The sequence below is a fragment of the Sebastes umbrosus genome, chromosome 14 (genome assembly GCF_015220745.1).
Source record: "Sebastes umbrosus isolate fSebUmb1 chromosome 14, fSebUmb1.pri, whole genome shotgun sequence".
In the NCBI taxonomy this organism is placed as follows: Eukaryota; Metazoa; Chordata; class Actinopteri; order Perciformes; family Sebastidae; genus Sebastes; species Sebastes umbrosus.
This window is the reverse complement of record NC_051282.1, coordinates 23,337,056-23,350,231: the sequence shown is the minus strand read 5'-3', so window position 1 is coordinate 23,350,231 and position 13,176 is coordinate 23,337,056. Positions and strand designations below refer to the sequence as shown.

The window sequence follows — 13,176 nt, the reverse complement described above, 5'->3', positions numbered from 1 at the left end:
TTCCCACTTTTTTACAATTAAATTATAGAACATGGGGTGCTTTTCATGTGAAATAAGATCAAATAAATCATAATTAATAACGTTTTGGGGAAATATACTTTCTCCACTCCTTCCAAATTTTTCCTCAAATTTAGTTTCTTGAAGCCTCATTGAGAACGTAATTATTTCCATTACAAATATTTCATAATTTACATCCTACCAGTTCTCTAATGATGGGGTATCTGGTTTAAGCCATTTCTTAGTAATTGCTTTTCTAGCAGCTACACTCAATGTTCCAAATACGTATTTTGTTTTAATATTTGTAGATGTTGAAATAGAAGACCAAACAGGAGTTCGTCACACTTAAAAACTATGTTTGTACCAAATGTAGTAACTAATTCTGTGTAAATCTTACGCCAAAAAGAATTTTCTTTTAGACATGCCCAAAACAGGTGATAGTGGTTAGCTACCTTGGAGCCACAGTTCCTCCAGCAGCTGGAAGAGCCTGAATGATGAGACTTCTGAGCAGGTGTAATAAAAAATCTACTAACAGTCTTCCAGCCAAACGCTCTCCATAAGGTTGAACTCGATGCATCCTGGCAGTTTTAGTGTTGTTTCATGGGATATTTTTAGTTTAACCCAGTTTATAAGTGTCCTTGAGCGTTAGGGGGCTTTGTGCTACCCTGACAGAGCATCCTAAAATCAATCATTACATCCTCAAGAACTGATGCTACTAACACACTGACTTGGTGCTGGCTGGCAGAATTCACTGGTGTTATTCAAATCATGTCAATTAAAGGAACAGTGTGTTACATTTTGGTGGCTCCATTAGCAGAAATGGATATTTATAATTATGTTTTCAGTAGTGTATAATCACCTGAAATTAAGAATCGTGTTTTTCTTTAGCTTAGAATGAGCCCTTCATATCTAATTAGGGAGTGGGTTTCTTGCATGGATGTATTAAAAGAACTGGATCCAGCATTGGAGGCGGGGCCCCGGTCATTCCTGTGAGAGTTGCTCTTTGGCGCATGATGCCTAAATCGCGACTTCCGTCTGGAAAAGTACCCGGATCTTGCCATATCTTGGGCAACTGAGACATGCTAGGGTCTGCTCGGTCACATGACTCGGTCACAGGGTCCCAACGTCACGCCGTCGTCACGGCTTGCGCTCCAGCCTCGGTCTGGGTCTCACTCACATGAACGGAGGAAGGGAAATAACTCTGGATTCAGCTATTAGTGAATTTTATTACTTTAAAAACTTATTTTTTTTAATAAAGGCTATTAGAGTGTTCGTACTGGGAAGTTGATTCACCTAACAAAATGATCCGCTGAGTTACAGACATCTCTTTCCCAATGTAAGTCTATATGAAAAAGTATTTTTGGGCCCCATGCATCACGTGACGGACACAGAAGTTGCAGTACCGCCGTTTGGCCACTACGCCGGCTTGGTTTCTTCACGGAGTCCGCCATGTTGCTCCGCCATGTTTCTACAGTAGCCCAGAACGTTTACCTGAAGGCCACTGTGGGTCTCCGACGTGCTTGTGAAACTGCGGTAACATGAGCCACAGCGTGTAAAACCGTGGTACCGCTTGCCGCCGTCTGACTTCCGTTGCTCCTAAAGTTATTATGGTGAGGATGACCTCTGAGCGAGGCAAATGGCGTTATCATGGCTTTGCACTCGGCAGCTCACGTTACCTCAGTTTTTGAAAGGGAGGAGTGAGCGGAGGGGTACTCAGTTGGTTACAATCTGCAACAACACTGCTAGATGCTGCAAAATCCTACACACTGTCCCTTTAAGAGCTGGAAACTTGTTTCCGTACCAACAATTTTAACTGACTTCTTAAATCCTGAATTATTTAACTGAAATTAGGACTTGTGCAATAATAAATGTGATACCCAAAATCAGTCACAGCAGTCACCCCTGTTCTGTTTTTTTATGTTTATTATGCAGCTGTACAATGATATTATAATAGGTCTATAGTCTACTTTTTAATGTGACCAACATTTCAAGGGGATTACAATGCAAAGTCATTGACAATAATAATAAAAAAGTGAAAACATAGAGATAATCAGTGTAATGATCATTGTAAAGCATACAGTAAGCAGCACACTATCAAAGGCTATTGTGTAACTTAATTAAGGATTAAAAAAAAGATAAAAACTAGGTTAGACTACAAATAAAATTCAATGTTGTAATAAACCTGCTATGTCAGTAGCACTTCTTGGCAAATAACTGTTCCTAATTAGTCTTTTTTACATGGTGTAAACCTAGAATCGTACCATACCAAAGTTAAAATGTAAATACAATATATACAGGTCATTCTTGTCATGCAAGACAACTGATCTGGTTTTCAGGTTTTCAGTCCCCATGCAGGCTGATTTATTCAGCAAGTAATATACTGTATATATCCTAAGCTTGCACCCCGTTGGACTGAGGAGACATAGGGATATCTGAAGCATCATTGGCCTTGTCTGGAACAAAACGATATCGTCCATGTTTTTTCCAGCGTGGGACAACGATGATGAGGATGACGATGGCAATGACGATGACGATGACGATGACGATGACAATGAGGACGACGACCAATAGAATCAGCAACCACTCGATGACTGAGAAACGGGCTGCTTTGGGTTTAGTACTATCTGTAAAAAACAAGATAAAACAACATAAATTGAAAGTGTTCTTTTCACTTCTTCATGCCATACATTGTTATTTTTCCTGCATGGCTACACCAGTTACCACTTCACTGTATACATTTCCATAAGTGTTGTGCACATAGTCAGTAATGATACCTTTCATTATCAGTGTGACAGATGTTGTCACACTCCCAACTTTATTCGTGGCATCACAGCGGTAAACACCAGCATTGGTAGACGTGGCTCCTGTGACGCTGATGCTCTGCTGGCTCCCCCCGGTGGTCACCCTCACATTCCCTGCAGAGCTGTTGTAGTGCCACTTGACCTCAGGGGGAGGATTGCCCTTCGCAATGCAGGCAAAGGTCACATTGTCACCAGGGTACACCTCGTTTTTGTAAGTTACGTGCGTGAACACAGGGGCATCTGTGGAGATGAGAATTGAGATGAAAAAATTATATTATTTAGAATCCTACTGTCAACAAAACAATATACAAAGATGATTTCTATGATTCCAAACATACACAAAACATCAACATTTAGCACGTGAGTGGCAATTCCATGATCGTTGGTTGCTTTAAGTGAGTATTTTCCACTATCATCCTTTGTCCAGCGGGGTGGGGACGCCATCTCTTTTCCATCTTTAAACCAGGTGATGACAGGTGTAGGTAACCCGTCTGGTTCACACGGGAGAGTGCCATTCTCTACAACCTCTAAGCGAGCATCACAGGTAAATGAAGGTTTATCTGTGAACAAATTAAAAATAATTTTCAGAATAAATAATGGAAAAATAAATATGAAAGTATATAATCTCATGCAGGTCTGATTCACTCACATTCAAATGTGATAAGGACGGAGATTCTGGTGGTGCCAAGGCTATTTCCAATTTCAGCTGTGTACTTTCCTGATTTAGCCCTGGTGAGGGGCTCAGATGCATTGATCAGGTTTTCCTCATAGTACCACTGAACAGTGGGTGGAGGGTTCCCATCAGCTTCACACTGCAACATGTCCAAGCTGAACTCACCCTCCACACCAGCGTAATTGTCTGGACAATCTTTGATCAGTGGTTTATCTACAATAAAACATACATTAATCAAAACTTGATATTTGTGGTGTGTGTTGAGCAAGTAATAAATAGATAAGTGGACTACTCACAGTGCACCACAGCCTTGAAAGGTGGTGAGGTTACAGTAGGGACGAGCTCTGGTCCATTTGGACCCAGGAGCAGCTCAGCCTTGCACCTGAAAAGTGCTCCGTTGTGATCTCTCTCAGGAATGACTCTCAAGGTACTGCTCAAGTCTACTGGGGTGGTACTGATGACATTGAACATTTCTGTGTACAGAATTTCATTGCCGCGGTACCACGTCAGTTTGAGGTTCTTCAGAGGAGCCACATTGGTGATGTCACATAGCAGCCAGTGCTCTGTGCCCTCCACCATCGGCCCTTGTTCCAACGCAGAAACTGACACATTGTCTGGAGTCTCTGCAAGTAAAGCAAGGAAAAATAATTAGTATGAAAAAAACAAAAAAAACGTAATGATATCCCTGAAATTGCAATCACAATCATACAAGAAATATGCATACACAAACGCCATAATATCTTCCGTATTTATATTGCTTTTGAAGTGGCACTGTAAGTGTAGGCTACTTATAGACCTTTTTCATTGCCATTCTGTTGCTAGGGCAACAGGTTTGGTCCGACTTTACTTCCTGGTCGGGTCTAGAAGGTAACCCACAATTTTTCAAAACTCTCGCGAGATGGTTAAGGTGAGGGATTGACCTCTAATAGTTAGGGTTAGGCATTGACCTCTGATAGTTAAGGTTAGGTATTGACCTCTGGTAGTTAAGGTTAGGTATTGACCTCTAATAGTTAAGGTTAGGCATTGACCTCTGATAGTTAAGGTTAGATATTGACCTCTGATAGTTAAGGTTAGCTATTGACGTCTAATAGTTAAGGTTAGGTATTGACCTCTGATAGTTATAGTTAGGCATTGACCTCTAATAGTTAAGGTTAGGTATTGACCTCTGATAGTTATAGTTAGGCATTGACCTCTGATAGTTAAGGTTAGGCATTGACCTCTGATAGTTAAGGTTAGATATTGACCTCTGATAGTTAAGGTTAGCTATTGACGTCTAATAGTTAAGGTTAGATATTGACCTCTGATAGTTAAGGTTAGGTATTGACCTCTGATAGTTAAGGTTAGGTATTGACGTCTAATAGTTAAGGTTAGGTATTGACCTCTGATAGTTAAGGTTAGATATTGACCTCTGATAGTTAAGGTTAGCTATTGACGTCTAATAGTTAAGGTTAGGTATTGACCTCTGATAGTTATAGTTAGGCATTGACCTCTAATAGTTAAGGTTAGGTATTGACCTCTGATAGTTATGGTTAGGCATTGACCTCTAATAGTTATGGTTAGGTATTGACCTCTAATAGTTAAGGTTAGGATTGGTTGTTGGGCAGCAAGTCTCGCTAACTTTTTTGCATGTTTTTGCAAGTTTTCTCAATTTGTGGGTTACCTTCTAGACACGACCTTAACAAATAGGAAATACAAAGCGGCCCTTTAAGAATGTTTATGTTTGAAAATGTCTATAAATAGTTTCTGTAAGCAAAAGACACCATTACTTTATATCATTTTGTCAAATAGTTTGTCAGAGATGAAGACAGACAATAATGTATAGTCTGTAGACTTGTACTCACGATAAAAAGTGATGTCTAGCTCTACTTGACACTGGTAATCATCATCTCCCCAATTAATGAAGCATATAGGTTTTGTGGCCCAGTCTTCCACTCTTTCAACCTTCCAGGTGACCACAGAAGAATCTTCAGTCGACATGCCTCCAACTTTGGCCTCCCAGCCCATTTTTGAAACATGTGCAGCTGATGTGCTGCAGTTAACTGAAGCTGGACCTCCATATTCCACCACAACTTCAGCAGGCGTCAATACTAGGGGGCAACCTGCCATTCAAAAGCAAGCATATTCAATCAGTGCTTGGTGCACAATAAGAAAAAAACAGATCCACAAGTTGATCAACACAGATATTAGCGACACATATTCCATATCTAATGTAAAACATGCGTACCATGTGGTGTTGTTGGCCCAGGGGTGGGTATGGCTGCAGGGGTGGTTATGGCTGCAGGGGCTGCTGCTGGTGTGATCGGTTTTATCACATGAACATGGATCTGCTTAGTTATGTTTCCCAGATAATTGATAGCAGTGCAGCTCCAGGTTGTGTCGGTTACTACTCCAGTAATGTTGAGATAATTAGTTTTAGTTACATTCATCCCACCGTGTAGGTCTATCCAATGAAATTTAGGAGGAGGGCGAGCCTCAGCTTCACAGTTCAGGGTGACAGAATCACCCTCATTCACATAGACATCCTCCGTTTCGTTCATGAACTCAGGAGCATCTGAGGAGGCAAATTATATTCATTCAAATATTTACATTATAGAGAACGACATTGAGAAAATTATAACATCAAAGTGTTTACTCACAGTGCACGGAAACAGTGCGATTGTCAGAAACAACAGGAAGTAGTGGTCCGTCTGGCCCAAAGTCCAGCTGAGCCTCACATCTGAACTGAACTCCGTGGTCTCCTCTAGTGAGGTTGACTGTCAGAGTAGAAGACTCACTCACTAGTCTTTTGGTTTTCTTGGGGAAAGTGTCTGTCCTGATGTAAAGATTGTCTCTGTACCACTTCACTGTGAGGTTTTGAACAGGAGCAACGTTGATGACATCACACTGAAGCTGGTACCAAGTCCCTTCCAAAGCATCTGAATACTTTGTAGGATACACGGTGACCATCTCTGGATTCTCTATGAAAATAAAATTAGATTATTGTTTTTGCTATTTGTTTCATTACATAATATGCTTTTGAAATTACACTTACGGTATACGGTGATTTCAATGTCTTTGCTGCATTCAAGAGTTACATTAATTTTTATTCTGCACTCTGCCGTCACATTCCAGTCTGACAGTGGCACTTCATATACTGTAGATAGATAGTCAAGTTCTACTGCAGAGTCTGTGTTTCCAACACGCCAGTAAATCCCATCATGATATTCTTCTGTGCTGGAGCAGTTTAACTCTACTGACTCGTTGTATTCTCCTAGAACCTCAGGCGGATACAGGCTGAGAGGGTTGAGCTCAGTGGGGCATATACTGTCTGCATCTGTTGATACACAATGGTTAGGCTTTTATTGGACATTTGCTTCACTCTGGTAGCTCAGATCACCATTGCATGCCACTTATACTTTGAGCTGAGTATGGCTGAATTCTAGCTCACAGTACCACCAGTAATAACAGTGTTGCATCACAGGCAAACTTCTCCACTGTTCAGCAAAAACAAAGATCAGCACTGACACATTATACATGTACAGTAGGTCCTTATAACGCAGAGATAAACGTGCACATGGTCTTAAAGGTGCAGTGTGTAGGATCTGGCGGCATCTAAAGCTGTGAGGTTGCAAATTGCAACCAGCTGAAATGTCTCCCGTGTGCCAAATGTGAAAACGCAAATGGCCTTTTCTAGAGCCAGTGTTCGGTTTGTCCGTTCTGGGCTACTGTAGAAATATGGCAGCCGGCTCCGTGAAGAGACCCCGATCCGTATGTTAAATAGGAATCCTGCTGTAGGGTGGGGCAGGAATGAGTCCAAAAACCTAAAAAAAAATTTTAAAAAATCAGAAGCACTTCAATGTTTGTTTGTATGTTTTTTTTTAGCTTTTTTTTTGTTAGATGCTTCAAATAAGGTCTGTGGTTAAAGGGAATGTTTGTAAGAATCAGAAATGCTTGTTAACAGCGACACCTGTGGCCGTTAAGTCAACGAAAGTCAGCGCCGGGCTCGCGCTTGCTCGCTCTAAATAGACATGAACAAGCATCGCTCAAAACAGTGAGGCGACACACGTCAGCTAAAACCACAATATCACTCTATATTTCAGCTGCTTGGCAGTGATGTTAGCTGACCAGACGAAGGTCTCTCCATGAATCAATGCTGATCCTAGTGTTGGCTTTTCCTGCTTCAGCCTCGCGACCGCGGAGGGAGACACCGGTACCCGGTCGGAGACGATAACGTTTCTCGCTGCAGAGCCCCGTCACTTCACAAGACACGGGAAACCTCTGTTGGTCTGGAGGAGCTGCAGCAGTTATTTCTGCACAAACATCCACTGTACATTCACTAGATATTCTCAGAGCTACGAAGTCTTCTGCAGTGTGTAGTGTGCGCGCATGCAGATTTTAACATTTTATTAGAGCACTCCGGTAGCTCACCTGGTAGAATGGGCAACCCATGTACCAAAGCTGATTCCTTACTGCAGATGGCTTGCCATTTGCTGCATGTCATCCCCTCTCTCTCCCCCTTTCACAACTATCACTATCAAATATGATATAAAATGTCAGTAAAAATCCCAGTTGTGAATTTTGAAGCTTTTTTGATATATATAGATATATAGATATATATCTATATATCTATATATTATAAGGTAACAAGTGGCTTTGTCGAGGGAACCAGGGCAATGCTAACTTCCTGATTGGCCTACAAAAATACGTCATCCCTGCAACACTCTATAGCGAAGGCATGACCCGCCCTACTCTGCCTCTGATTGGCTGGTACTCGCTGCCTTTGTTGGTTAGATTGGTTAGGTTAAGGCAGAGTAGGCCGTCGTTATAGTAGAATTCGTTAATACTTTAGATATAAACGGCTCATTCTAAGGTAACGAAAACACAACGATTCATATTTTCAGGTACACTAAAGATACATACTTATTAATTAAATATTACATTTTTTCCAATACATCCCCCAAAATAATACACACTGTTCCTTTAATTTTAAACATTAAAAAATAAGCAAGATCTTCCTATATAATAGTCATGCTAAAAATGATGATAAAGGTTTGTGATTTAATGTAGTGGGATAGTGAGGTGGGAACCTTGTTTTAAAAAGTACAGCTACAGCACCATCCACATGTAGAAATCCAGTTCAAGTACTACACAGACAGGATTTATATATTTATATACGGTATATAAATACTATCTGTAAACCATCCATGCTGTGCTAAGACTATAGTTGATCTGCTGTTGTTCTAATACTTTTTATTTCAAAATGGACTCCATCCACCACACCCACTGCACCCATTGGGTGCATCCCAAAGCTCTTAATTTTCGTTTCCTCGCTCCTTGATCCTCGCTTGAACCGGAAGTTGTTCTGGTGCGCCATCTTGAAGACCGTTCCAAAGCTCTTATTTGTGCATCGAGGAGCGAGGATCGAGGATCGAGGATCGAGGATCGAGGATCGAGGATCGAGGAGGCTTGCCGGAGGAGCTATGAGCGAGGACTATGAGCGAGGACCGTGGAAGATACCAGTGTATCCTCCACGGAAGTCTTTTACCGACCGACACGCCCCTTATTGGACATCAGTTATTGATTGGACGCTGCTGCCGACCGGACTGATCTGATAACTTTACCTCTCAACATCACTGGAGTTTTATACCTGAGTGAAAACAGATCACAGATTAAACGTTTTATAGTTTAGTTGTCTTCTGATTCACCATCTAGTTCAAATCTGTGTTAATTGAAGCTCTGAACAGCAGCAGAAGGACCTGCAGAATCTCTCCTTCACACACTGCCACTGAAGGAGCTCGACACTGAGAGGGGTTTATAATACCTGACAAACTGAGTTAAAATAACTTTCTGCATTCATTAGAAAGATTTTTCTTTTCATGATCTGTTATTTCCCCCGTTAACTTTTATTAATGATACTATTAAAGTCAGAGAGAGAAGAAGAGTCTGTCTGTCAGCAACAAACACCTTTTACATCATTTATCCTCATTTCCATTCAGTCACATGAGGCTGATAATTCCTGAACGTCGGTTTGATATGAGTTATATCATTTACATTTTCCCTTTAGCCTAATAAATAATGTCCAGTGTTCAAAAAACACCGTAGTCATATTCTGGGTTATGAAATAATGAGCTCACAATCAGAATATCAATAACTAGACACTAATAATGAATAAATAATATAAAGTTATTGTGCCAGTAGAGATGTTTCCTGAGCCTCTAAGCAGGACTCAGTCCACAGTAGAAATACAGACTGCAGCTTGCACTTCTCTTTATTAGTATTAGTACAGTTCAGACACAAACAGCTGTTAAAGCTGACTGGCATTTTAATCCGGATTTGATCAGCTGCTGCTGTCATCAGAAACGGACCTCGCTTCACGTGACGCTTCAGAGGAAACGACCGTCTCATGTCTCTTAAATCGTATTTCCTCGTTTCCTCTCTCCTCGCATGGTTTCCTTAGCTACATCCCAAAGCTCTTAATTGCATCCCCGTTTCCCTCATTTGCGTCTTTTCCTTGCGTCTCTCCATGCTTCCCTGGTGGGAGGGACTAAGACGCAAGGAAAAGATGCAAGTGAGGGAAACAGGGATGCAATTAAGAGCTTTGGGATGCAGCTAATGTGGTTTTCACAAGTCAACAGTCACGTGAAGTTAAAGCGGAAGTTTTTACCACACACACCTCGCCCACTTCAAATCTTAAAGTTATAAAATTACATTTAAAGAAGTCACTTTAAAAAAAAAAAAATCTTGGTAACACTTAAAATAATTAAGTTAACAAGTTAAATTAACACAATATCTTTGAGATTGAGTTGAAAAAAACTTAATTTGTGAGTATTTATGTAAGTAAGTAAGTAAGTTAACAATTTTCTTTTTCAGTGTATTTAGCGTACATTATTTACTATCTTTTTCCAGTCACCATCACTGGTAATAGAGCATCATTATCACTCACCACACAGTGAAAACACGAGCACGAGGAGGCCCAACATCCTGAGACGCAGCATGCTATCTGTCAGTATGCGGGAGGAAAGAGGTGGATGGAAGAGGTGAGGCAACTTTCAGGATGGTCCAGGAAGATGTCCAGCTTCAGTACCTGGATGAGATGAGATGGACCGTGGCTCAGAGCTGACCCTGAGGGCGACGACCTGCTGCTGACAGTGACACGAGCTCAGCAAGATGAAAAGAAAGTGTACCAAGGGAAACTCAACGCCCTATTGTACAGGAAACTGCCTGCAAAAAACGGGAAATATAACACCAAAAACCACAGTTTGTTCTTTGTGGAGCAACTGCAGATGACACTCCTCCCCTTCCATATTTTGTGCATCACTCACTGTATGAATTTCTATTTATTCAAATAAATAATTTGGTATAATTTTATTGAAAAGTACATTGCAAAATGAAAAATTTTGTCAGGAAATTGCAAAACAGGACAGACATGTCAACATGTTAGTCATTATCTGATGATTCAGTCTTTACACGTCACTGACTGGCATCTAATCAACATGTGGAGATGACTTTTTATTAAACAGACACACTGTGCAGGGATAACACTGACACATATTCTTTAAGGTCTGTATCAGTTCATCATTTCTTTCTCACATATCCATAATGCAACTGCTATGTGGGTTTGATCATCATGGAAACTCGTTTGAAGTTAAAGTTTTCACTCATCCTGCAAAATATCTTAAAGGACCAGTGTGTAACATTTCGGGGGATCTATTAGCAGAAATGGAATATACTATCAAAATGTTAATATTAACTTTCATGGACTGAAAACACACTGTGAAAGGGTTAAAGCTGTAAGACGAAAACACAGACAACTCCCAGACCGGACAACGTCATGATAGCAACCTGTCAATCACAAGGTAGCCACGCCCTAAAGCATCCCCTGCTTTATGGTCTGTTTGACTCTAAATGGGACCATAATTTACTAAATGAACATCATGCTGGATTGAAGAAGACTTGAAACTAGTGATTGAGACCATAAACTCATGTTTACAATGTTTACTGAGGTAATAAATCAAGTGAGAAGTAGGCTCATTTTCTCATAGACTTCTATACAATCAGACTTCTTTCTGCAACCAGAGGAGTTCAAGGCGCTTCCTCATTGGCTTCACTTCTCAGAGTTGCCCACCGTCCAAAACTAAAGATTTATTTATTTATTTATTTATTTATTTATTTATTTATTTCCACATATATAAAACTGCACAAAATCTAGTCAATGAAAATAAAACAAGAAATGTGTCAGAAGAGCTCAAGAAGCCACAGGCTTATTTATACAAAGGACTTCCCCTCAACCCCAGGAGACAAAAAAACAACAACAAAAAAGGAAGAAAGATCTAAACTAACATAATTTTAAAAATACAACCAAAGTTAAACAACAACAAGAAATACACAAAATGTGCAGAAAAACCAAACCAAACAGTGGAAAACAATCCAATAAAAACAATGAAATACATAAAAAAAACAGTAAAGAAGAAAAGAAAATATATCTAAACATATCAAAAGATAATTAGACATCATTAATTAAATGTCATGATAATTTCCTTTTAAAATGTTCTAAGGATAACGAGCTTTTGATAACATGTATTTTGGTGTTCCATATTTGTACACCACGATATCTGAGGGAGTACTGGCCATGTTTTGTTTTGTAAAAACATACTTCCCTCATACTTAATTAGTTGCTACTTACTTAATTACTTAATTAATAAATTACATACTTAATTAATCGTTCAGACTACTGAACAGTAGCACTAAATGAATGCAGAGCTGTGGATTGTTTTATGGATGTTTTTAGGTTGTTTTATAATTTTATTCTCAGGTATTGTCTTATTTATTGTAGTATTTATCAGCTGTACTATTTATAGATTTTAAAGGCTGAGAGAAAGAGCCAGGGTGAAATGCATTTCATTGCATTTCACTGTACACTGTACTTTTAAATGCATGTGACAAATAAACTTGAAACTTGAAACTTGAAACTTAAACATACTTAATTAGATACAAATATGAAGTGAACCAACTTTTCCAGCAGGGCAAAGTGCTATTAGAGTGTTCGTACTGGGAAGTTGATTCACCTAACAAAATTATCCGCTGAGTTACAGACGTCTCTTTCCCAATGTAAGTCTATATGAAAAAGTATTTTTGGGCCCCACGCATCACGTGACGGACACAGAAGTTGCAGTACCGCCGTTTGGCCACTACGCCGGCTTGGTTTCTTCACGGAGTCCGCCATGTTGCTCCGTCATGTTTCTACAGTAGCCCAGAACGTTTACCTGAAGGCCACTGTGGGTCTCCGACGTGCTTGTGAAACTGCGGTAACATGAGCCACAGCGTGTAAAACCGTGGTACCGCTTGCCGCCGTCTGACTTCCATTGCTCCTAAAGTTATTATGGTGAGGATGACCTCTGAGCGAGGCAAATGGCGTTATCATGGCTTTGCACTCGGCAGCTCACGTTACCTCAGTTTTTGAAAGGGAGGAGTGAGCGGAGGGGTACTCAGTTGGTTACAATCTGCAACCACACTGCTAGATGCCGCAAAATCCTACACACTGTCCCTTTAAGAGCTGGAAACTTGTTTCCGTACCAACAATTTTAACTGACTTCTTAAATCCTGAATTATTTAACTGAAATTAGGACTTGTACAATAATAAATGTGATACCCAAAATCAGTCACGGCAGTCACCCCTGTTCTGTTTTTCATTTTATTATGCAGCTGTACAGTGATATTATAATAGGT

The 13,176-nt window shown here is 40.2% G+C and overlaps 1 protein-coding gene across 1 annotated transcript; it reads right to left on the bottom strand.

Annotated features, from left to right (window-relative positions):
• Positions 1–1,900: 1,900 nt before the first annotated feature.
• Positions 1,901–10,666, bottom strand: icam5 (intercellular adhesion molecule 5). The gene is made up of 10 exons (XM_037793024.1): positions 10,394–10,666; positions 6,503–6,784; positions 6,108–6,428; positions 5,696–6,022; positions 5,313–5,570; positions 3,768–4,094; positions 3,448–3,684; positions 3,137–3,358; positions 2,772–3,038; positions 1,901–2,621 (listed from the first exon to the last, which is right to left on the bottom strand). Exons 1-10 carry the CDS (start codon positions 10,443–10,445, stop codon positions 2,389–2,391), a joined length of 2,526 nt encoding a protein of 841 aa, XP_037648952.1. The 5' UTR covers positions 10,446–10,666; the 3' UTR covers positions 1,901–2,388.
• Between the last annotated feature and the right edge of the window lie 2,510 nt (positions 10,667–13,176).